This window comes from Tigriopus californicus, chromosome 11 (genome assembly GCF_007210705.1).
Source record: "Tigriopus californicus strain San Diego chromosome 11, Tcal_SD_v2.1, whole genome shotgun sequence".
Lineage (NCBI taxonomy): Eukaryota > Metazoa > Arthropoda > Copepoda > Harpacticoida > Harpacticidae > Tigriopus > Tigriopus californicus.
The window spans coordinates 8,852,877-8,877,586 of NC_081450.1; the positions used below are offsets into that span (position 1 = coordinate 8,852,877).

At 42.3% G+C, this 24,710-nt stretch overlaps 1 protein-coding gene across 2 annotated transcripts in view; it reads right to left on the reverse strand.

Moving 5' to 3' along the window:
• Positions 1-719: 719 nt before the first annotated feature.
• LOC131891073 (uncharacterized) overlaps positions 720-24,710 on the reverse strand; it is a 30,755-nt gene continuing 6,764 nt past the window's right edge. Inside the window, exons 3-14 of one of the 2 annotated variants that reach the window (XM_059240571.1) lie at positions 19,800-19,970; positions 19,641-19,735; positions 19,307-19,565; positions 19,089-19,238; positions 18,823-19,023; positions 18,568-18,661; positions 18,340-18,497; positions 14,974-15,167; positions 12,121-12,196; positions 7,853-7,945; positions 6,753-6,877; positions 720-1,161 (exon numbers count right to left, since the gene is read on the reverse strand). In XM_059240571.1, the coding sequence (XP_059096554.1) occupies positions 831-1,161; positions 6,753-6,877; positions 7,853-7,945; positions 12,121-12,196; positions 14,974-15,167; positions 18,340-18,497; positions 18,568-18,661; positions 18,823-19,023; positions 19,089-19,238; positions 19,307-19,565; positions 19,641-19,735; positions 19,800-19,970 (1,947 nt within the window). In that variant the 3' untranslated portion in view covers positions 720-830. The remainder of the gene's footprint in view (positions 1,162-6,752; positions 6,878-7,852; positions 7,946-12,120; positions 12,197-14,973; positions 15,168-18,339; positions 18,498-18,567; positions 18,662-18,822; positions 19,024-19,088; positions 19,239-19,306; positions 19,566-19,640; positions 19,736-19,799; positions 19,971-24,710) is intronic. The other variant, XM_059240572.1, reaches the window with a different exon arrangement.

A 24,710-nucleotide genomic window follows, 5' to 3' on the forward strand; every position in this document is an offset into this window, starting at 1 on the left:
TTCTTCATTTTAGGTGAGTTTGGGTATTCCTTCCGGTTGCTGGATCAAGCAGGTTCTTTGTCAGGACATCGTTTATCATCGAAGAACCTTAACCAACCATCAAGACTCTGCTGTTGTCACTTTTAAAAGTACTGATCGTGGAAAGATCCCAATGTGGAAATTGATTTCTTTCATTTCTCCATGGCTGTACCAAATCTTCCTCGCCTACTAACCAATCAACACTTCAATTTTTTCTGTTATCAAACTCGATCAATTCCAATAAATGGTTCCAATACCCGTGCCTTTGAACCAACATCTTCGAAATTTGTAAGTTTGAGCTTATGCTATTATTATATGCATTCTTTTTTTGCAAGTTTCATTTGCCTATTCAAATTTGAAACCGTAAACAATATCCGAGTTTTCTTTTCGCGATCGCGGATCACGATTCGTGGAAACATTTTCAATTTAGGAGTTTGAACTAAAGCAACAATTTTTGATGCTTTTAAAGATCAAAATGACCGAACAGCTGACAAACACAATAATACTTGGGGTCAAAGATGCTTGATGTCAAGGACGCTAAGGTATTTGTTCATCACGTGGCAACGTTATTGGGCAACCCATCAGAATTCTTTGCTTGGTTATTCCAGTCGTCAAGACAGACAAAACCAAAGCAAAAACTCACTCACTTCCACATTGACCAAGGGTACAGCAACAACAAAAAGTAGGCAACGCCTGTCACATTCTGAGAGAATCATCATTTATTGGCATTCATTGACACGCGGACAAAAACACGTAATACTCCAGGCCAGTTTGGGATATGTGGAGAATAGGATTCCAGGGTTGGCCATCTTTTAAAGTGGCGGAGACAATCCGTTGGTAGTTAAGGAGAAAAAGCCGTTGACCATCGGACACATGCGATCACAACATTGGGGTTCCAGGTACTGACCCAAAGCCAATAAGGCTCCGATGGCCACTTGAACTTGAAGAATACTCTTGAGGATCACACGGGAATAACTAGATCGTCCAAGGGAAGTGGGTGTTGTAGTGGTTGTAGTGGTGGCAGTGGTAGAGGAGCAAGAATATGAGTCAGTCGAAGACAAGGACGACGGGGATTGAGCGACGGACGGGATGTGAGAAGAATCCATGCCCTCGGTGCGGTGGTCGACGAGGTGGTTGGCGGTCCTGGAACGAAATGTTGAAAAATGAGTCTGCATGATTTAATTAGCTCCTATGGGAACAATCCGACCCCACTATTACGGACTTGAGAGGCTTCTTCTGCTTTGTCTTGCATATATTTGCATAGGTCTGCATATTAATCACGCGAAATCCAGAGTCCGGGTGGGTTTGATTATTTTTTCCTCCCTTAATGAGTATTACTGAGAATCATCCGCCTCCTTCTTTTTCTCCAAGCTGCATTATTGCTTTCAACCATTCACTGCCACTGCCACTGCCACTGCCACTACCACTACACACTACAACAACAACTCCTACTACGGGATGGTGGGTTACAGTTGGATGTACAACAGGGTCGGGAAAGCACCCTGTTACACTGAGATTGACACTTGGTCCATGAGTGACTACTTGCATGTTCATATGATGATTGTGATCATCATCATCACTGCCATCATCCATGAGACACCCCCCCAACTAGGGCACATTTATTCAGATACACTCACACATACAGAACGAAATGAAATGAGAGGAAAAAAGAGGAGTTAGAACAAAAAGTGGGGATCCATTAGGAATGCGAAGTAGTCGCTTTTGGCGCGTTTAATTATAACCATTGCTGCATCCACCACTGGTGGTGGCCTTGGTGGTTGTAGGAACTCCGATGGGCTCGATTGATATGCATGCTAAGGACAAAAGAGAGAACGAAGGAAGAAAAAGTTTCTTTTGTTTTCCCGAACACTTTTTCTGAGGGCCCATTCGTTTCTGTGGATTGTGGGTCCTTGGGAGTGGGAAGTGGGTAAAAAACAGCAATCCCTTGGTGAACAGACCGATGCAAAAAGCGCCCCGAAATTACTATTCCGGATACGGAGACAATTCAAATGAGTTAGTTCGAACATTCGTGGAAAGCCAGTCGCAATCATCAAGCAACCCTCTGTTGATTTTCAAATTGGGACGACATTCACTCACCCTCTGGAAGTCTGTCTGCCTTATTCTGGAATGGCTGAGCTTTTTTTCGAACTGATGACGAGACTCAACTTGGTTGGTGGGTGAATAACTGAGTGAGCGTCTCAGAAAATTATGATGACGAGGAGGAAGAAGAATATGCAGAGGACGATCCCGAGTCTTGGACCCAATATGGATCCTGTAGACACGTGCACTTCATAAAATTCATGGATTTCAAAGTTCCAGTGACCGTGCCGTTCAATCATCGAACACCTCGTTCGTTGTAAACCGATCAAAAGAAACGGCCAAAACTGAACAGATTTGACTTTTCTCGAATATTTCTCCTCATTATCCTCGTTTGTCCACATGTGAGAGAGAGTACGTATCGCAAGGGCTTGAGAGCAACACCATAAAGCCCCCTCATCTCTTTCAACCCTTTCGATCTCCTCTGTGACTGCAATGCTTCTTCTCTGGGGAAGACTATTGCTGGTGCTCCTGAAGCATCGGGTGATTTGACGAACTCAGGAGGTCAGAATGGCGAGATGAGCCCCAACCAAAGAGAGACAGACCAAGCCAGCACTCGTATCTACGAACTATCCGTGCACCAAGCTAACACTCAGAGCGGCAGCCCACGTGATGACTTGCCATAATATTGACAGATTATGGAGGTGCGGAAGAAATGAAACCACAGGCCCTCGGCTGCTTCTATCGACAGCCTTCTTCCCTGGAGAGCATTTAAAAGCCATGTGAACAAAATATGCAAATGAGCAGCATTATTTATAGTCAGACGAACAGCAGGAAGAAATTACACGGCAACATTTTTATCTGATTGCTTGAGCATATGACCCTTGATGGTGGTTTGAGCTCTGAGAGAGAGAGGACCGGGAGGACCAGGAGGAATGAGAGAGAGAGAGAGATGGAAGTCGCATCGGTGAGGAAAAAAACTTTCAACCCGGGTCATTCATTCTTTCGTTCGTTATATATCGCTGTTTGCGCAAGTGGTTTTCCAAACTTCTTTTAGCCAAAGGCTTACCAACGAATCCCGACCACGACAACGCGAACTACGACTCCACCACCACCACCACCACCATCACTCACAACGACAACGACAACAACAGCGAAGAGACAACCTGAGTCATTTAAGAAGTTCCACCACCTGACAGAACGAATTTTTATGAACAAGTCAAAAAGTAAAGAGGAAAGGAGCTGATGGGTGAGACATCGAGAGGGGAGGGAGGAGAGATCAAATTTGTTCTTTCAAACCCTTTTATTTGCACTTGGTGCTCGTGGCTTGTACTTGAACGCTCTCATACCAGTGTACGAGGGTCGCTGTACGAGAAGTCGTAGATCGAGGGTAATCGACAAGGGCCACCGACAATGTGCTCTCTCTCTCGACCACACGATTTAGTTTTCCTCAAGTAGAGATTTCCGTTTAAACCTTCGGCCCCAAGAACAACCCGAGAGATTGAGAGAGATTACATGCATTAAGTGTATTCGAGCCAGTTCGAGAGCTCTTTAGGGGAGCAGAATCGCTTCGTAACCCGAACTCTAAACAGCTCTTTGGAGTTGTTCCATAAGCCAAACCGTCCCACAGGCGCACTCTCGAGAATGGAGCAACAAAGCGCATCGGAAGGACCGTGAAGGAACATATTCTGATTTGGCAGACAATTCAACAATTCCCAAATGCACTCTTTGGGGCTTTAGGGTCGTGGTTGATAGCGCCACCAACTTGAGAGCGGGTGAACAACAGGGCTGACGACGATTATGCAAGTGAACCCAACCAAGTGGGGACACGAGAAAACGAACCATTCATACATATTGAGTTCTGCACCCATTCAACGAAAGATGAAAACAAATTGCCAAAGTGGCAAGTGTTCTTACACGTCTCGGATAAAAAAGGCCGGCAAAATTTGACGAAGTCATAGCATTGGCAAGTAATTAAAAGATATGATTTTCAAACCAACGGGCCTTGTCAATTTTCTTGATCTTGAGGTCTAGATGCAAATTTTGAATTTGACCACAAACTCGTACCAAGGGCGCCGTCTCTTGGAGTTCTCTGACCAAATACACTATTTTACGTACCAACCAACCAACAAATCAACCAATCCCTCCATACATTTAGCCATTCATTCATGAGGATTTCTTAGAGCTGGGAGGAATCCCATGCAACAATGTGAAGGGGAGAATGAAGTTTCGTCAACAACAGGGTGATAGTGAAGGGTTTATAAAGGGAATACCAGACGAAGAACGACCCATGGATGCGAAGAATCAGAAGAGAAAGAAGAGAGCGAGAGAGGTAATTCGACTTGGGACGAACACAAGAAGACGAAGGAAGAGAGAGAGAGAGAGAGAACGAGCCTACTACCGGCGGGGAGCTGCCATTTTCGCTTTATTCGAATATATGCAAATTTAACTGAATCAATCTCGGAGACTTGTTCCTCGCATTGTTAAGGAGATTTCAAAGTGAGTTCCACTCCGAGAAAACATCCCATCTATTGCATACGACAATAGTTGTTGGTTCTCTTGTTCTTTCCACTTGACAGGCGAGGGAGGGCCGGGTGCCACAAAGAGAGACCATAACACAAACTAGTATTATAGACGGATAGATCGAGGATCCATTCATCTCTATGACAAGTTTTAGTTCGCATTGCTTTTACTCGTTCGTCCCCTTTCGGATTCAAATTGGATGGAACCACACACCGAGCTCGGCCAAGAACATGGGTTTGGTTTCCAAGTTTAAAACTGTTCAATCGACAGCTAGTTCTTTTTCTTGCCTTGGTGCAAAGTTCACTGGAGAGCAAATTTGTCTCGAGTGCCTTGTCAAAGATTGGCTCGATTTAGTGCTCTACTAGAGCAGTTTGTACCCTACCTAAGGGGAAGAAAAGGAAGCAGAATGTAAAGGCAACCTCACCATCACCTCAACCACCACCACCATCAACAAAGCCAACAACAACGAGGAGTTGGAGGAGAAATTGGAGAGAAACAGAGAGGAAGAGACCCATAGAACGTAATTGCAAGTCCATGACTGAAAAAACCACCGAAGAGCCATCTTATTTCTTCTAATTGCGGAACTCTCATAAAAGTAGACGACAACCTAATTATGTCAGTAAAGTTTAGAACAAGTTTCCAAGTTTGATGACTTTGAAATTGCCTCCAAACTATGCACCCCGCCTTCCCCTTGATTTGGTACTTCGTACCGTACGTAGGGCTCTTCTGTAGTGTGGGTAGGTGCACCAGATAGAGTGGCTTTTTTCACGGCCGACAAATTTGGATCCGGTCATGGATGGAGTGGACGACAAGAAATCTACAGCACCTCGATCCAAGTTAGGGGCTCTTGTATGCATGTGGTTGGTGGACGAAGGTGCGATGACAAAATATCATCAACAACATCACTCGGGAGAATCATTCTCCATCCAGGTGTAATCGAACTGAGCCAAATTGCTTGTTGCTCGTTCAGCTACACTTGCACTCCATGTACATACCACATTAGTACATGGGATATAATACAAGCAAATAATAGCAACAGCAACAGTAACAGCAGCAGCAACAGCAATGCCACAACCACCCTGTTCGTCAAAATGAAGAGATGGGAAAGTGGCGAGGGAAACAAGGCGATTGAATGTCATGCACGTAACTACGTGCCTAAGCACGTAGATGGACGGAGTTGTCTCGGCCACCGCCGCCCGCTGCCAACATCACCACCAACCAGCTATTCTTAAGTGCAGGGAAACACGATGGGTTACGTTTGCGAGCGGCAAGAACAACCAGAGGAAGAAGACGAAACACTGATAGAGTGAGTGAGTGAGTAGTGGGCAACAGGAACCCCTTAATGGTCATATCATCAATGCAGTCAGTACACCTCTACCTACACTGAACTTCAACAGGAGAAGAGAGTCAAGCAAGCTTACGGTACAACCTGAGAGTGGTGGAGGAACAATACTTTGTGGCCAATTGACAAAGACTCCCTCCATCGAAGCAAAGACTTCTAATAAAAGATACCAAATACCTACCTGAACTACATAGTAAGCTAACCAGCAGTAAGTTGTATCAACTACAACACCTCCTCCTTCTGCTCACCCCTGAAAGCTAATTCATACCAATTGCTCCGCTTATTCATCCACATAATTCGGCTTACCAAGCTCATTCTTTTATTGTAGTCCTTCAGTATGTTCGCCTTTGTCAAATGACTCAACGAGAGTCTCTCGTCAGGCAGTTTCCAGCGGATGGATAGACGGATAGATAGTTTACCACCAACCACCGCCTGGCCAGCTTGTCGCCCGAGACAAATTGCTAATGATTGCCAGATTCTGTGAACCTTCAGCTTGCTTTACTTAGACTGCATGAAGGTATAGGCCGCCCCAGCAAAGACCCGGCGATTTGAAATGTTGGTTCCTTTTTCAGGGGAGGGACGAAGAACAAGGGGAAGAGTCAGGAGGCAACGACTGATAAAGGTGCTTTTTCTAAGAGCCCTTTCCATTCTACAACCCTTTCCCGGAACTATACTCAATACGGTCAAATGAGATCGACACGCAAGACGAGCTACAAAAGTGTCATCAAAGTATACAAATACACTGGACGAGGGCAGTTATGGCAAAGAACTCAAATAAACGCTCTCTTGAACGTAACTGTGAGCGAATAAAAAGGTTTTAATGAAGAATTACCTTAAGTAAGTGTCGGATGATGGTGATTTTGAGCATGGATATGAGCAGGATAATGAGGAGGAAGTTGAGGAGGAGGAAGAGCAACTAGAGTGTGACCCGTTGTTGGGAACTTCAACTTCTTGAACCTAAAAAGAGATAGAGAGCTTAAGGATTCGACGTCGGCTCCGATGGTAATGTCAGTTTTAGTGTCGAGTTAGTTTATTCAACTCGGAGACAAAGTTTCCAGGTCCTCAAAAATAGTAGAGTACTTGTAAAAAAATGCGATCCCCACCCTTTTACCATCCATATTTCGAAAGAGTATGTTCTCTGAATATCAATTGCACTTCAATGCGTTTGAGGAGGCCAGAGTTAATTTCTAGTCCTGAAAGGCATAGCCTTACCCGTTGTTACTGCACGACCCAAATCAGGGCGTCAGCCATTCACCGCCCCAGATAGAGAATTCCATATGATAATTTTGATTCGTACGTAGCGAGGAAATTGATGGAAGGGAAGTAGTAACTCAGCTAGTTTATTCGTAGTTTTTCAACTTGGGTGCCCCGAATCTCGATCCATTTTGGTATGCATGACGTGTCTGCCGACCGTCTAAGTTAGCTTTCCTTCGTTCGTTCGGTCGTTCGTTCGTTTGAGGGGGGGGGGCAAAGAATAGGCAGAATCTTCTTTTTATCAGGCACTTGGTTTGATTTGAATCGCAATCAGGGCACGTACTCGATTCCCTAGTAATAAAAGCGACTCGAATCTAAGCACCACTCAAGGTAGGAATTGCACCAATATCACGCTTAGCATTTGTATTGTTCTTTCGGTAGGGTTGCATTAGAATAGGGTGGCCAGAAATAACTGCAATTTCAATTTTACCATTGGAAAAAAAACAAAAGTCAGTATAACGTAGCCTTTTGTCCTCGGGAGTCAACTGAGAGCGAGCTTGCTATAGTTAAGAGGCTGTTGTGGTCGAAAATGAAAGCCATGTCGAGAGATACGAACTTCTGTGGGTATTTTTCCACTTTGCTATCTGACTTTGTTCTTGCATAACAAAAAAGTGATTGCCTTTATTTCCGGCCACCCTGTGGGTACATGTGCCGCTCGTTCAAGACAGGATAACTTACATTTGAGTTCGAGCTTCCTTTAATTCGATTGTCGCCAATTGCAGCGTTTTTCCGACCACATGAACTGGTTTCAGAAATTCCGCTATCGTCAACCTAGAACGTAAGAGAAGCCAGATCAAATTTATATTAGTTTTTTTTCATGATGATCTCCGCTCCTCCGTCTTTCTGTCCCTCATTCTTTCCCCCTCTTTCAGCCCAAAGAACAATAAGCATTGTTGGGTCATTTGCATGCCATGGGCACCCGTCTCACATTAAAGCCATGTGTTGACCAGCGACATCAAAAGAGTATAAACAAATATGGAAATTCTTGTTCCAGACGGCTTTTTTGTAGTTGATGGTCATTCGATTACTAACACGCCACCCCACTGAACATGGAACTAAAATATGTATGAAGAAATTTCGCGGGTAATTGTGCACCCCGGAGAAACCTATCTTTTGCATTAAGATTGTACGTATCAGTCTGGACAATGGGGTTGGGGTCTATTTCAAGAAGTCGTTTTGGGGGTTCGATCCGCATCATTGTGTAGTGTTCGAGACAGAGGCAAACGACTTTTGCAACGGAATAACAATTTCTTACTCATCTTTACTTCTACCCTCTCTTGGCCAGCAATCTTTTGGTAGGTTACTCAACAAAGGCCCCGGCTATCTCGTTAACTAGCTCAAAAGCAGCCTTTTACAATCAAATGATCGCCGTAATCAGTGTTATACAGTTAGTGTGAATGGCCTTGGGTATGGGACATTTTAATGGGCACCCATCCCGTATTTAGGAACCTCGTCAAATGAGAAGGGAAAATTTTACAGTGAAAGGGGCACGGGACATTTTGGTCGGAGAAAGGAGACTCTTTGCAGTCTGTTGCATTCGTAATTTTCTTCTTGTACGCGTACATACACACACGTAGCCCCACCAACACCCTTGAATGCTTGATAACGACGACAAGGGTATTTGGTCCATACTACACATGGCCGCCTTTCCGTCGTTGGGCTCGTCGTTCATTTTCTCTTTTTGCATGCACCATCATGCGATCCTCCATTGAAATACCCAGAACGGTCGCACAACCTGATGCTGAGGATCCATTCATACACGAAGGACTGACGAACATGTCTTTCTATCCTTGATGAGGGTCAGCAATGTCAACAATGCCATTGTGATTCCGTGTTGAATGCAAATCAAGAACACATGCCATTCTGACACCAATCTGATTGGTACCATTAAGCAGCGCTCCGTTCAACCCCAATGGCTGCTGTACCGACATCTCACTTTCGCTCTCTCTCTATCGGTCGCTCCTTTTGCATCGATTAATAAGTATGTAGTATCACTTCTTTGTCCTTCTTCAACGCCTGTCCCCGAGATGGCCAACTCTTTTCTTACGTTTATTATTATCCGACGTAGAATATAACATCTGAACTAGTTCTCTTGACTTGTTCTTCTTCTTCTTTCACCTCGTCTTGCGTTGTTCCCTTCTCCCTCGACATCAGTATGCTATCTCGCTATCGCACACTCGGATAGAATTTTAACCAGAAGAAAGCCCCTTCTTCCTTCTCTCTTTCTTGGTGGCTTCGTTCCTCGATCGACGAGCAACTCAGCAAGTGCAAAGACGGAACGGAGAAGGAAGGACTGGTTGCTGGCTGGTTAACATGCTTGCTTGCTCCATACTTGGTCGCTCAATGCTGACTGATGCTACGAACAAATGGAGGAAGGAAAAAGATGGTGGTGGCCTAAGTTGGGTCGTTCGTTCATGTCGACCCTGTTGAAAGTGGGAGCGAAAACGACTTTTGGCCAGCTCGACCCCCATTTTATGAACCCGAAGGGGAGAAGAGTCCGTCAGTCCAAGCAGCATCCAACCGACCAACCAACCAACCTGGTTGAATAATTCCACTAAACCTGTTCCAACGATTGACTGACGATCGGGAAATAAGAATTTATGCGAGATACCATCACTCGGAATAATATACATTTTTCTTCTTGGTCAATCGCCATCGAGGGTCACGCAATGCCCGATGAGAAGTCAGTGAGTGAGTGAACGAGCGAGCAAGCAAGCAAGCAAGCCAGCAACCATACGGAGAACCAAAAGAGGGAGAAGACGAAGGAAAAAAAACTAAATCGATTTTGACCCTCAAAGCTTGTAAACAATGCCTTGATGACAATCATCGCCTCCATCAACCTGTCCCGAAAGTTTTTGTTCTATGAACCACAAATGGACTGGCCTATCAAACATTGGCAACCATTGTGGATGCCTCACGCTTTGGGGAGCACTTCACAAAGTATTTAGGCCTCATATCCAAGTCTAGACAGGACAAGCTTCACTCCTGTATACCCTGATATGTTCAAGTTAGACCCAGTCTGATCAAGGGTGAATATGGAAATTGATGCTACCCATGGGTATCGTAGAAGCAAACAAGGATGAAAAACTTATTGGCCGCCACCACAATCACCCAATCTTCTATTGGTTTTTTGTTCATCAAGATTTCATTGATATTGATCAGGGGTTGGTGGGTTGGTTGGTTAGTTGGTGCTTTGGACTTGCTTGCTTGGGTCAGCGAGATAGATAGATCATTGCTTAACATGTACACAAGTCCAATCGTCGTCCACTTGCCTATCTTGTTCGTCAACTTTTGGTTGTTGACCTCTCACTCAAAAATATGCCGTTTTGAACAACGGCAGCTACACCATAGGAGAGGTAGAGGCCAAAAGGAATGAGAAGAGCCAGAAAACAAGACAAAACATCACAAAGAATGCCGGAGAAGAATCCAAAGAAGACGGTCCAGCCTTACTACGCCACTGTCTTTCTCTTTCTTTTGCTCTCTGCGAACGAAACCATTGGATGCTGATCATCACGTTGTTGATGATGATAGCGATGGTGGCATGACTACCCATTTCAATCTTTATGAGATTCCAAATTGGGTAACCAAAGGGGTCTGCGTCCAAGTCAGAAGAACTTCCATCATCTGGCCGGGAAATCAAAATTGATTTTTCTCGAGCATGATTTCTTTGGCCATCTCAGGAACATGTGAACCAGTCTATGAACTAGCAATTTGCCAGATCATTCGAAACCTGAGCAGAGCTATATGTATGTAGTAGGTATGAATTGATTCACTGAGCAATTGGACCAAAACACTAGCACCAAACATTCGTACCTTGCTCCCACGCATGAGGATTAAGGAACATAGAGAACATAGAGGGCACTTCAGCAATGCATCACGACCATGTTCAATTGTTGTCGCTCAGGTGATCAATTTGATGGGGTTCGCTGGCAATAGGGGCAGTAATTGCCAACGTTGAGCGACAATCTAATAATCTTCCCATTCATCCAAATGATTTTGATATTGCCATAAACCTCATGCCACAAAAAGGGGTTTAAAGGGACCTTCATTGAAAAAGAACTTGTTGAAAGTAATAGCTATAGAGGCTCGGCTATTCGGTGAGTGTGCGATTATCAACAGAGGATGGAGTGAGGTAAAGAGACGACGAAAGTCGAAAGGAGGAAGGGGCGAGAGCGAGAGCGAGAGGGTTCAGTACACTATCCGCACATTTTGAGATGGCTTGGCATGGTATATGGAGTGGCGATAGTCAATGGTGGCAACACTACCTTCATTCGGCCGAGGATTGGATGGCGAGAACCACTACAACTAATGGGTGTTTGATGTAATTGACACGGTGGATGTTTCGAATTTTACGCTCACACTTTCATCTCAGCGGTAGGAAAGACGACTACTGACTAAATTTATACACTATGCTTGTATAAAGCATGCAGTACCCTCACACATGATGCACCGATGGGCTGGATCGGTTTGACTCAAGCGTGGATGAGTGAGTGAGGGTATTGTTGGCGAAGAAATTAGTCTAGAATTTCGGTGTGAACATGGAAGTCCAGTAAACCGGGAAGTTGGCTCAATTTAACTCCTTTTCAAACCATGGGAGTGTGCGTGAGTGTGTGTTTGTATCAAAGTCAAAGCCTCGGGGACATGTGGTACGCGGTATAATAAGTTGTGTTGCTGTTGCTATTGCTGTTGTTGCTGCTATGGTAAAGAGTAAAAAAAAGAAAGATGGGACAACTTTTCATCCAGCAATAAGAGAGATGGAGAGAAAGAGATGGGCGAGCAAACCTTCAAACGAGTTATTCTGGTCTGGTAAGAGACGTGTCGTTGGGTGAGATACGAGGATCGTTGTAATGATCAAAACCCGCTCGCATGATCCCAAGAACGATTTCGACAACACTTTTGAAAAATAGCTTCATAAAGTATGATAAATATGCCCAGTCTTAACGTACCTTGTTGTCGAGAAGTCGCATAACTTGAGGGGTTGGGTCCATTACGGCGACTTTATCTTCGTCGGCTTGGCTAAAACTGGAACAGAGAATAGCAAGTAATGAGCAAAAGTTGCCAGGAGTTTTTAGGACTCCCCCGCAGAGGAGCAGCATGCAATATATGCATTTTTACAGAAGCCAACAGGCCAAGAGTCAAATTTGGAAAGTTTCCCTCTCTTGGATTGTCGGACCTGAACAAAATACCAATGGACCAATTTACACACAAATGGTTGACAGTGCTCAGAAGACAGAACAAAAGGAACAAGGCGGCGTCACAGACACGAGGGAGAGCACGAGACTTTCAAGTTCGTCATCTCGGCAAATTATTCAGGAGGGTGTTTAGTTGCACATTGAGCACAAGTGACCAAGCCCAATGTCAACAGTGGAGGCAGCCATGTGTCTTTCCCCCACGTACGTACGTGGTATATCGGGTCTTATTGTTGTTATGGGTATCCCCCCAACTTGCCCTCTCCTTCTCTTCCTCTTGGTCTTCTTGAATCTCCTCATTATCATGGTCTTAGTCATCGCGTGATAGCCATTCGGTTTCCTTTTTAGTCATTATTGTCGCCCCGAGTGACGGGATAGTGTTGCTTAATCCAACCTCGCCTTAGCACTCCAAATCTCAAAATCGTTGTTGCCAGTCTCAGGGTTCGGCTCCAGCCATGACTTCAGAGAGGCTGCTTACCCCTCGTCTCAAACGGCATGATGATCGCGATTCTCCCCTTCAACTCAACTCGGGGTGGAATACTCTCCACACCAAAGGGGATCGACGGAAGGACGGAAGGACCGACGGACGGACAGACGGACGGAGAAAGGAAGACCAGTCTTTCCAATGGTGGGGAATTGGCAATGGGATCCCTCATGGATTGAGGGTCACTTCTTGTGCCATTTGCACTCCTGCAGCCCTGACGACGCCTTCTCTGTTGAGACTACTCGCACCATCACCAACACAACCACGAAGTCCGAATCCCAACGTGCCTTCCAGTATATGACCGTGGCCGTCAGGGACTGTCCCTACTTGAGAGAATGAAAGGACTCGCTCTGCAAATTCCGGTGCTCTTGATGACCGAGTCCCCTCTGGGGAAACATTACTAGTTGCTCTTCAAATACAGCAGAGGAGGAATAATAAGTTGGGGATAAAGGACGGACAGAAATTTTATGCAAGCACACGACGCCAACCTAATGTAACTCCATCTGACTGGCCACACATGGATACGTGCGGACTACACTGCGGATCCCGGGAAGGATCAGCAGGATCAGGAGGAGAAGGAGAAGGAAAAGGATAAGTAGAAGAAGACGAACAAGAGGCAGGAGAGGTTATTCGTTTGGCAGGACAACAAGTCCCTGAAAAGTCTCTGAGAGCCTCATCAAGCTCTACAGAGGAAGAAGGGCCACTTTTGAGAAGGAGGGAACAAACTCCAACCGGACACTCTCTCACAGCACCCACTGTCCATCGATGAACTAGAGCATCAGCAACAGTGAGTGAACTTGCCGACGTTTGGTCACATTATAAAACGATACCAACCAACCAACCAACCAGTCAGCCAGTCAGCTAGCCATGGCCATGAGCTTAGAGCCGGATAAGGAAAAATTTGCTTTGGGGATGAGGGAAGGGGAGAAAGGGAAATCCGGGAAATACCCTCAATCAAGAAGAACTGCGATCAAACAGGTCACATAATAGGGATACCAGACAAAATTAGCTTGCATTTGGAGGCCATTAAATGGCGATGATCGATAACTGCAGAAGCAAATATTGATCCTAACTTGTGGCAACGATGTCCATAAACATTCCCTCATTGCCTGGATTGAGATGACACTTGGCTTCTATGAGGAGGGAGAGATATCTTTTTTTTCTCCAGAAATAGGAGGGTGTGGGGTTTAAGAAGTGTTACTTTGCATACCCTTCGAGAAAACCACTGATGAGGGACAGACATTTGGAGAACTCATTTGAATCGAAATGGGAAAGGATAGTGAGTGTCGCGGTTTCTTGGCTCGGGCATGAATATGCATTGACTGGGAATATTATTATACTTCCCACACTACGGCACATTACACTTGCTTCACTGCAGCATTTCAAAGCAAACAACCAGGACTACCCAATTTCTCGCCAACTCCGACTTTTAATTCGACCGGCGTGAAAGAACTTTCAAGACTTGAGCATTCTGGCCAAGTTTCTTTCGTGTTAATGCTAAATCCATGGCTTACATATTACTATTAAGAAGCTCCTATCCCACGTGCCGTCCGGGAAAAAAAAGGGCGCCTTCTTTTCAATCATTGCGCTCGTCTGTTGGTGTTCGAGGACTACGGACTTCTCTGACATCACATGGGAAATGTCAGACGCCAGAATAAATGGGTCTCTGAATGACTGGGAAATTATTCTCATCCTTCAGCTTCTATTTTTCATCTCATTTCTTTGAGCTGCATTCAGTCGTCCTAGCTCTCCCAACTTACTTCCATCCTCTTTTTTTTCCTGAACCATCCCACGACCCAACCCTGCCTTACCATTCCTGTGCATGTAGCTCTCTGCAGCAAATACGGTAAACTAGAGCCATCTTGAGTTGGTTGGGGTCGTGGGATGAGGGGATGTCTGCCCACCGTGGCTCTTTGAATGACTTCATCAAGAAAACATAATTTCATTACGCTCCATCTTCACCGTACTCTCGATCTTTGAACAAATAAATGCCAACGGACGGACAGACGTGTGGGGTTAGGGTTTTGCGGTATTGAATATTTCTGTGATTGGACATTTACGTGATGGGTTCGTCAGACGTGAAGGGAAATCAACCTACATAGATAGAGGGTATTTGATTGGCTTACCGTTGATGCACTTGTTCCCAAAGCGAGTACAGTTCCAACATTTTCTGCTGGATCTTTTGAAACTCCACACGAGGTGCTTTGGCTCTACGCTCCAGCAGCGACACCACGGATTGAAGTTCATGGATGATCTCATGCAGCGAAATGTTCAAGGTGAAGATCTCATTCTGCATTCTCATCAGATTAGGCGCGTAATGCTGTGACGAAGAAAAAATATGAATGTTAAGAACTTCATTTCTAAGGAGGAACTCATGGTATCCGGTTCATCAACCTGTTAACTTTAGCAATCAAAGGCAAAAATAATGCATAACATGAAAGGTACAGGGCAAGCCGTCTGGCCTTATCTTTCAAAAAACACTTTGTAAGCAAAAGTTATAACTTTGAATAAGTTGGATCTGTATGACTTTGAAGGCTCAATCGATTGTGTGTGTTAGTTGAGTATTGGTGGACTTGTTGACAAATCCTACCCAAGTCTCCAACCCCGTTAAAAAATTGATATTGGATATTGCCAGTAGATCTCAGAGTTCATAGTTGCAAAGAAAGTGAATTGATATGACAAAGAAGATCCACTACGTTCCAAAATTGTAGTAGGGACTCGAGATGAGTCCAAAGATATGCGGCACGGTCAGAGCACAAAAAGCCGTTGGTGCGTTGATTGCCAAGAGCATTTTTGGTCTGGATCTAATCCAATAATGCCTTGAACCATAGGACTAGGTGGTATTGAGAGAGAGAAAGAAAGAAAGAAAGAAAGAAAGGAAGGAAGAAAAAAAGTTCTAAAGGTGAGTGGGAAATTGACCTCCCCAAGGGACAACTTCATTATCATTTTAGATCCGGGACCGATTCTCGTCTTTCCTCTTCTTCCTTTTTTTCGTTCTCTCTCTTTGGCGTCGGTAATCGCGTTTATTCGTATTCTCTCTAGCTAGCTACTAGCTAGCAAGTTCGGTCCTTGTCCCTTTATTTCTTTTTGTCCACTACGTTGGAAATACTGTCCAGTTGTGGAACAAGGGTCCAGTCATCCTCCCTTTGGACTCAGAGGTCTCGTGTTAGTCATCAAATAGAGCACGACAGAATAATAATCGAGCAACACTTTTTTGAAAGTGATAAGAAATAACACAGGGAAGATTTCGCTTTTGTAAGCAAATATCGTGTACAATATTGATTGTGATTACTTACGATCAGGAGCTAGTCAGATTTAGCATCTTTTTTGATTCAAAAATGAAATATGGCCCTCTGTTAAAATATCTATTTTTTATTTATGATATATATCTTTTTTTAAATTGTGATGACCTATGGTGAACCATGAACATATGGACGGAAGGTTGAAAATTGAATACTTCGATTCGAGTTATTCAAAATCTTACCTAATTCAAACGACTGGCTTAAATGCTATACCCTCTCAAAACAGAGTAGACAAGATGGCACAAAATGAATGATTTAGCTTTCTTCTGGTAATCAGTAATCACAAAAGGGCCAATTAGTTCATTCTGTGTGAAGTTATTTTTTACATTACTGAGAAGGCAATACTTTTGATCTTGTTGTTCGATCTATTTGAAAACTAAAATCTTTAATCATAGCGACCTACTTACATTTGAAGTAAAACAAAAATAGATTCCGAAAACCTAATTTTCAGCCCTGGCAACCCGCGTTCATATTCCAGTAGCTCATGGGTGAACACTCACTTCACAGGTTTTATAAGACCCTTAATGTGGTACAAAATTTACTTGATAGATTTCGAACTCCTTCGCCAAAGAAGTAAAAATAAAAATCTTGATCACCCTTCACCACCTTTCTCTACAGCCCAAAAGAAGAAATAAGGTCTTGAATATAAAAAACAAAATATTCCTAGGCGGGATGGCATCAGAGATAGTACAATGTATAAGACAGTACTAATTTTCAGGGCATTAGCTGTTCCTCAATAAAAGGAACGGATTAGTAACAATTACTTTGGCCAAAAAAGGATAGTTCGTTACACAACCGTTAGGGGCCAAAAAAATGTAATGGGGTTACTCGTTACAATTACTTTTACAAAAAATTGGATAACCAAAATTTCAGTGTTTGCCTCATCAAGACTATACTTGGCTAATTTAAGGGTTTTATTTTTAGTCAAGTAGTCCTAAAATTTGAAGTTTTCCTGCCAGCATGTTAGACTAATGAGCATTGATACGGCTTATTTGCTTAATTGCATTACTCCCATTCTTGGCCATTTTCGTTTGGCTAAGCTAATAGAAATGCAAAAAAAGAAGATAATTTCCTTTCAAAATTTGACTACTTCAACATTATGAGTCTTAAGGTGAAAACATTTCTCATGCCGTCAAAATGGATATATAGAGGCTGGGGATTTTAAATCCGGACAAAGTTAACGCATAAAAAATCAGGTTACGTTGTAGAATGGATTTTGCTTTTTTGAAAAATCAAACGTAAGAAAACTGATTTGCTGACTAGTTTTATTTTTTTTTCGCTGTTACTTGAAACTGTCTTTGAAAACGTTTCAATCCTGCTAATCTTCGACAGAATTTGATTAAATATCTTAAGCATTTTCCATATATATCTAGCGTCTTTTAAGATACTCACCGAGTATTGGTATCAGTACTATATTTCTTCTGGAGCACATATTATTAAAAATATTTCACAGACCAAAAGAGAAGTCTTTTCCTAGGCTCAACAAATGACTACTGAACATTTGCAACCATGGCACAAAAAGTCATGATGGAAAAATAGTATTAGAAATTCTCGAGCTTCCTCTCGTAAATTCCTTGTTAGAACCCTGTGCTTAAAGTCATGGATAGATTTGGGGAGAGTTGAGAAATTTGGTGCACATACACAAGCATAAGGAAAATTTTGCTTTGAATGAGGTCTTTTAGTTCACATGAAGTTGAAAACGAAGATATCAACAGTAAAGTAGCGTAAATATAACAAGATTTGAAAACACAAACAAATTTGTTGTTGTTTAAAGCATGCACAATTTTCAGCCCTGAGCCTCTTTCTTTAGAATATATGAAAATCGCAAAAAATGGCAGAAACGAAATATTAAATGTCACTCTGGAGCGTAAAAAAAAGGGAACGAGTAACGAGTAACGAGTAATTTTTGTTTTTTTTGGTGTCGTTACAATCACACCATCTTAAAATGTGATGGGAAAGAATTACTGTATTTTCATTACTTCTGCTCGGCTTATTTTCAAAAATATTTCCCATTTTCATGGCTTGATGTGTAAGATAGCTTTAAAGGGGTCAAATTAAAACTGTTTTTCAGCTTTTTCTAATTCAATAACCATAACTGTGAACTTAAATCAAACATTTTAACCATACCTTAACTTGAAAACCTCGAAGTTGACTTGACTTTTCAAAGGGACGAGGATATATTTTGTTTACCTTAAATTCCATTTCTAGTGCTTCATCTTCCTCATCAAGCATTTGATGGAGGGACATTTTCATATGGTTTATTGCATGGCAGGTTTCCAGAACACGATTTCCAAGTCGAATTCCATCTTCAATACAAGTACCGAGCGTGTTCCACCGAGAAATCAGTCCTTTTAAACGAAAAAATATCAGCCTCATTAAACAATGCTAAAAATGGCAAACTCCACTCAAAATTCGTACCTGATAAAAGCATGCATTCTTTTCCCGTCTTGGCTGCATTTCGTAGTGAAGTAAGTTCAAGCTCACTCTCCTTACACACGCACTTGGCAGAATTCTGAAGGAGAAAAAAACCCTCATATGGAATAATAAACGCAACTTTGTTTCATTTGCACGCAACCTCTAACTCAAAGAAGTCTAGGTTGAGTGATGAAAACATAATACATGTGCTTCGACACATATCTATTCATTACTGGTGCAACAATCAAGTTCCCCTACCAGTTCATCCATTGAGACTTTGCATTGTTCCAGACTTCTCAAGAGCGGTAGGACCTTTTCCTTTTTTCTTCGAAATTCTAAACTACTTTTTTTGAAAGCCTCGGTATAGATAGACAAATCTTCCTCCCCTGTTGTTGGAGGAGGATCGCAGGAGGAACTCTGCTTTTTGGATGAATCCTCTGTCACCAGTCCAAAAGGCATCTTGAAAAAAATTACCCTCATCAGTATCTTCGTTTCAGAAGGAACCAAATTGGCAAGAAACATACCCTAGGCCTTCGTGGAATATCGTCGAGATCGTTTTCATCCTCGGACAAGCTATCGATATAATTCCTATAGTCATCCCCAAAATTGAGCATATTCAAGGACGAGTCATCAATTCGAGGCTCATCGTAGTGATGTTCACTCAAATAGCTTTCCTGTAATTGAAGTAAATTTTGATGACTTTCGCTGCATCATGAGCATAAACTAATATGATACAAAGTACCTGATCCCAGAACTCAATGATTTCCACTTCCTTGTTCCCGTCAATTCCAGGGTGGGTCACGTCTGATTCTCTAGTGAGAGTGGCATTGATATCGTCACCATCTTCCGATTCGTCGGATGATCTATTTCCTCTACTTGAGTTTTCATCGCTAGCGTCACAACTTGCTAAATCCGATTGGTCTTCGCCGATTTTTAAACAAGCATAAGTTTTCGAGGAATCCATTGAGGAATCCATTGTTGCCATGGTCGCATCGTCGAAACTGGTGAGAAGTGATATGTGCAATAAGTTTACTGAGAATGAACCTGATGATATTCATTAAAGAGCAAGATCTTACCCGTATTCTTCTGATTGACTCATTTCTGTTTCAGTAGCCACGGATCTTACGTCGTATGTTGAATCTTCTGGACGATCAAATTTGACCAATTCATCCTATAAATGGACTTGGTTGGTATTGGCTGTTTCTTCCTGTCAAATACTCGATATTAGATCCTACCTTTGGCGTGGACCCCAATCCTTCAAGTAGACATTGCCATTCCAAGCAACGCAACCAGACCTTGTGCCAGCGTTCTTCCAATTGGCGAATTTTGGACTCTTCCCGATGTTTACTGCTTTTGATGAGGCTTCGCACAATCTGTCCTTGAGACACGATATCTTCTTGAATAATCTAAAAACAACAATGCCCAAGTTGAGTTGTTCACATCGATATCACCAACACGTCTGAATTAGGATTCTCATGACCACTCTCCGCAATAAGTATCAATAATAAATAATAATAACAACAACAACGCCTCCCGTACCAAGCCTGCGGATCAATCCGTCATGCACTACTCCATCGAGTCGTTGGTGGTGGCGTGTGGTCTACGGATGGGAACCAGGCAGCTTTCAAAAACAAGGAGATCAAAGTGAGGCATGTAGAAGCCAAGTTGGCCCATGCGGTCCCTGGTTACTTGGTACGCTTCTACTAGACTACCTTCTCCTCCTCCTTCTCATCCACCACCACAAGAACTCCGCGAGTGCATCCCTCTCTCCCGTCACGGCCGACGGTGAGTACGTCGTAGTTGTGGATATGGATGGAAGTTCAAAATACGAAAAGGCACTAAGCAACACCAGACGAAGGGACTCTTCGATCCAAACGAAGGGCCAGGTAAAACACAACGTCTTCTTTTTCCTCTCTACTTCTACGAACAAAACACCAACTGTGGCTTGAACCCTCGTCCTCCTGTCTTTGCTCCCTCTCCACCACCGATACAACAACCTTTCGTCCGAACTCTAGAGCTACCGAACTTACTCGTACAAAGAGGGAGTGTTCGTTCGTTCGTTCGTTCGTTCGTTGGGAGGTAGCGGTGCGCATTCGAGTCTTTCCACGTTACCTCTGCATTATTACCTCATGAAACGGAGGGTGCATCATTGTACCTACATGCAGTCATGGCGGCTATATAGTCACAGAGAGGTGGAACCTGGCTAATGATTGCCCACCGTCTGTCGATCTATCTTTCGATCGAAATCCAAGGCATTTCATCAAACAAAAAAAAACATAATTCTCTACAGAAATAAGGCCAAATTGTACCTCCTGCGACGCAGACCAAATCAGCTCTTAAATTATGCGAATAATCTCCATAGTTACGTGAGTTCCCTCCCCGTCGAGTCATCATACATTGCCAATATTTGCCATAATGACTGAGGAGGCGTGGGAGCTGTTGTTTTATTTGAAGAGAAGTAGGTTCAAAGCCAATCTAGCATAGATCGAGGAATCATGTTTAGTTTCTCCAAGATTGTGAATTTGTGACTGAGGCTCGAAAACCCTAACACTAATGATTATCCGACCGAGAATTTCCGAGAACCGTTGAATCCAACGGATCTTCGAATGAACCTTGGCTTGAAGTCGAATGGGCCAATCAAATAACGAGTTTATAATGAACGTACATATAATAAACGGGTAGTTCTCTTTTTGACAATGAAGCAACTATCGTTTCCACCTGCTCAGTTATTTGGCCAATATCGTCTGCATGAAGTTGAGGCTAAATTCTTCATTCTTAAAATGTGGTCAAAAGTATGCTATGCAACTATGACGAAATAAAAAAGTGTGCCATCGATCCTCGTTTCAAGAAGATGTATTGAATGGAGCAGCAGCGTGACTTTTTAGTTGGAGTTTGATAAATTTTATAGTTGGAAACTTGGTTCTCTCTATGCTAATCTACTGTAAACTTGGGACTATTTTACCATTAACGTCAACACTTTTCGTGATGCAGCATTTTTGGATGCTGAACAGGTTTGATTCAGCCCAAAAGTGGGTGAGATCTACGTAAATGTGTTTGTAAAGTATCATAAAATACACATCTTGTGGCAAGATAATTTGACACTCGATATATTTTGTTTCACGCATGAACAACCGCATTGAGAGCCTGTTCTTATCTTTAGATTGTTGTAGGTAGTTACGCGTACCTTCGAATTAACACTCAGATTTAAAATTCATAAGTACCGTTTGTATGTTGTGTTCGTTTTCATGTCATTTGAAAGACCATATGAAAATTTCTGGTTCGTTTTACGGTGCAAAACGAAGCTGAATGTTCATCAAGGATAAAATAATCAGAATTATAGTTTCAAATGGCAGCCTTAAAACTTACAAACGACGAGGTTGGACTTTAAAACTTATATTAATTACGCTATGTAGTTGACCCTTTCTTCGACAACTTCTTCAAATTTACTGATTTACGGATGTGTTTGGCAAGCCAATTTCTGAAAACATTGAAACTTCGTTCCTAACCGATGCTTTTGACGATGTTGGATCAAGAGTATAACTGTATTTTTGTCGGCCAAAATTTACATTTTAACCGTGAATTTCTGTATTTGCAAATTTGTGGCAATTTCATCAAGTTTTGGTTTTTGCTATAATTTATTGTGCAATTTTAGTCCCATCAGGAGGAAAATTTGCGTTTTTATGCAATTAAAGGTCATCTTTGTGAAATCAGGTCAACTTTGGGAAACTTTTTGCTGAAAGATTTCTGCAGACGTTTTGCCATGAATTTATAAAATAGGCCGTGGCCAGTTGACGTAATAGCAGATATTTTCGTAGCTCATCAGCTTGACTGTTTGACCGTTTTGCCCTATGCACGAACTTCCAAAAATATGGACTGTGAACGGGTCTCCAGCCAAATCGGCCTGCTCTTGATCATAACGACTCCGAGCCACTTTTCGAATAAAAGTAATAACATAAGAAACGTAAATCTTATCAATCAAAGACAGGTCAGTTTTATATTTTTTACTTGCGAAGTGGTTCACTTATAAGTTATGCTGCCAAAAGCTTATGTAGCTGACCAAGAGCAGGCGAAAATTCGAATTTTATGTAGTGTTTCCTACATAACTTTGGACAGATCTCCTGACTTTCCTAGGGAAAATTTGGCCAACTTCATTGATTCAATAAGATCTTGTGGTCGTATGAAGTGCTACTTTAGAATAAAGTGAACGGTTTAGGAGATAATAGTATTTTGCTTCCGTTCGCAATCCACATCTCTAGAATTCCGTACCCTATGCTTCAACCAATCTGAGTTCAAGATCTCAGTCGGCGCCAAATTTAATCGGTTCATGAAAGGGGTCAAGAGGATAAGCGATAAAGCGGATAAGCCACAAAAGTATCAGCTAATAAGAGCAGCCCACTTTTTTTGAGCTAAGACATAGGAGACCGTTTTATTTGTGTTTTGTCCCTCTCCATTTAACAATGAACACATTTGAAAACTCGTTGACTGCAAATACATGAAAGAGGATTGCATGGGGGACCACCTAGCGACGAATAACTCAATTTATGACGAATCCGTAGACCTCGAAAAATGCTGCTTTTATGGCTAAATAGTGTTTTTGATGTTGATGAAAATCAGGAAAAGGCTGTGAAAATGCGAAAAGATGGTGAAAATAGCACTAATTACAGTTGTGATGGTAATAAAAAATGATTTTTGGGCCCTCTTTTTCTCGTTTATTTTTTCTTCAGCTTGGTTTTCGACTTCATTTGCAAAGATATCGATTGAACGTCTTCACTTTGGTGTCGAGTTTTTGGGAATATTCAAATTCTATTTAATTCAAGTTACTCAACCGTTTTCTTGTTCTAAAAAAATAATGTAACACAAGAAATTAAAGTTTCATTCTTTGAATGTGTGACATAAGGACATCATTTATGGTACAGATGTAATGGTATAGCCACAATTGATTATCTTCTAGAGCCTGGTGCTACTGCTAAGGGAGCTTTTGTCCACTAAATGATTTTAGTTTTGAGAACGACAAGAATCATTGGATATAAACGTTTCATGGGGGAAATTGGAACTTTCACCCCGAATAATCAACTATTTTCCTTCATTTAAGTTGGGCGTTAGTCAATTTCGAGCTCAATCAAATATTTGTTTCACAAGTTATGAGCCCTTAAAACTCAGCTTAAGTAGGAAAATATAGGTAAACGAATGAGCTAGCATTACAACCTGTTTCACTAAAATTGAGAATTGAAGCTTCCCTTCCTCAAGCAGCCACTTATAAAGATTAATTCGACATTTCTTTACAATACAATATATCTATCGAGCAGATATCTTCCTCATAGCGACCAGATTTCAAATTGATGAATCTTGGCTCCAATGTTTTCAGTTGATGAAAAATGTTTGAAAAATTGATGTTATTTTGAAAGTAGGTTAATACTCAACAAGTGACAAAAAATGAGGAATGAAAAGTTATCTGGGCTTCCATGGGGTCACAAGATTTTTGACGCCTTCGAATCTAAGCCTTCTGTGATGGGGACCCTTTGTATCAAATAAAGGGAGCCGTTTAGGCTTGGTGAGGAGTTTGGTAGATCAGGTTCAAAAGAGCAGAATGTTTCACATTCCCTGTCATTTATTCTCTGTAAGTCCGTTTAATTTTAACGCCAAGGGAAGGGTTGTCTCTACTGATGTCAAAACCACCAGTGTATAACTTTGGTTTCAACATTCACAAACATTGCTCCGTATTTACTCTTAGGCAAGAAGTTCTCCAGACATTGGAGATGGACATTGTGCTGGGGGCAGACAATGAAAGGGCAATGTGTACTAGTACTTCTTGAGGTCAGAAAGCGTGAGTTTTGTTAAAACCTTGGTATTCAGATCAATAACATTGAACACTAGTATTATTTTTATCACGCTGTTATACTCGTATGTCGTTATCTAACTGGGTGTACAATGTGTGAAATACCCAGAAATGTTGTAAAATGGCCAATGTAATGTACTATTCTATTCTAACGTTTCATTCCTCCCTTTTAACCATAAAGGCATTTATGGTGATTACTTGAACCCAAATATATTTGCTTTTGGCAGTTACAAAAGCTTTCAGCCATTAAAAATATAATCTATGAAGTGTCATCACATATAGTATGTATAGGTTTAATAAGTAAGAGTCC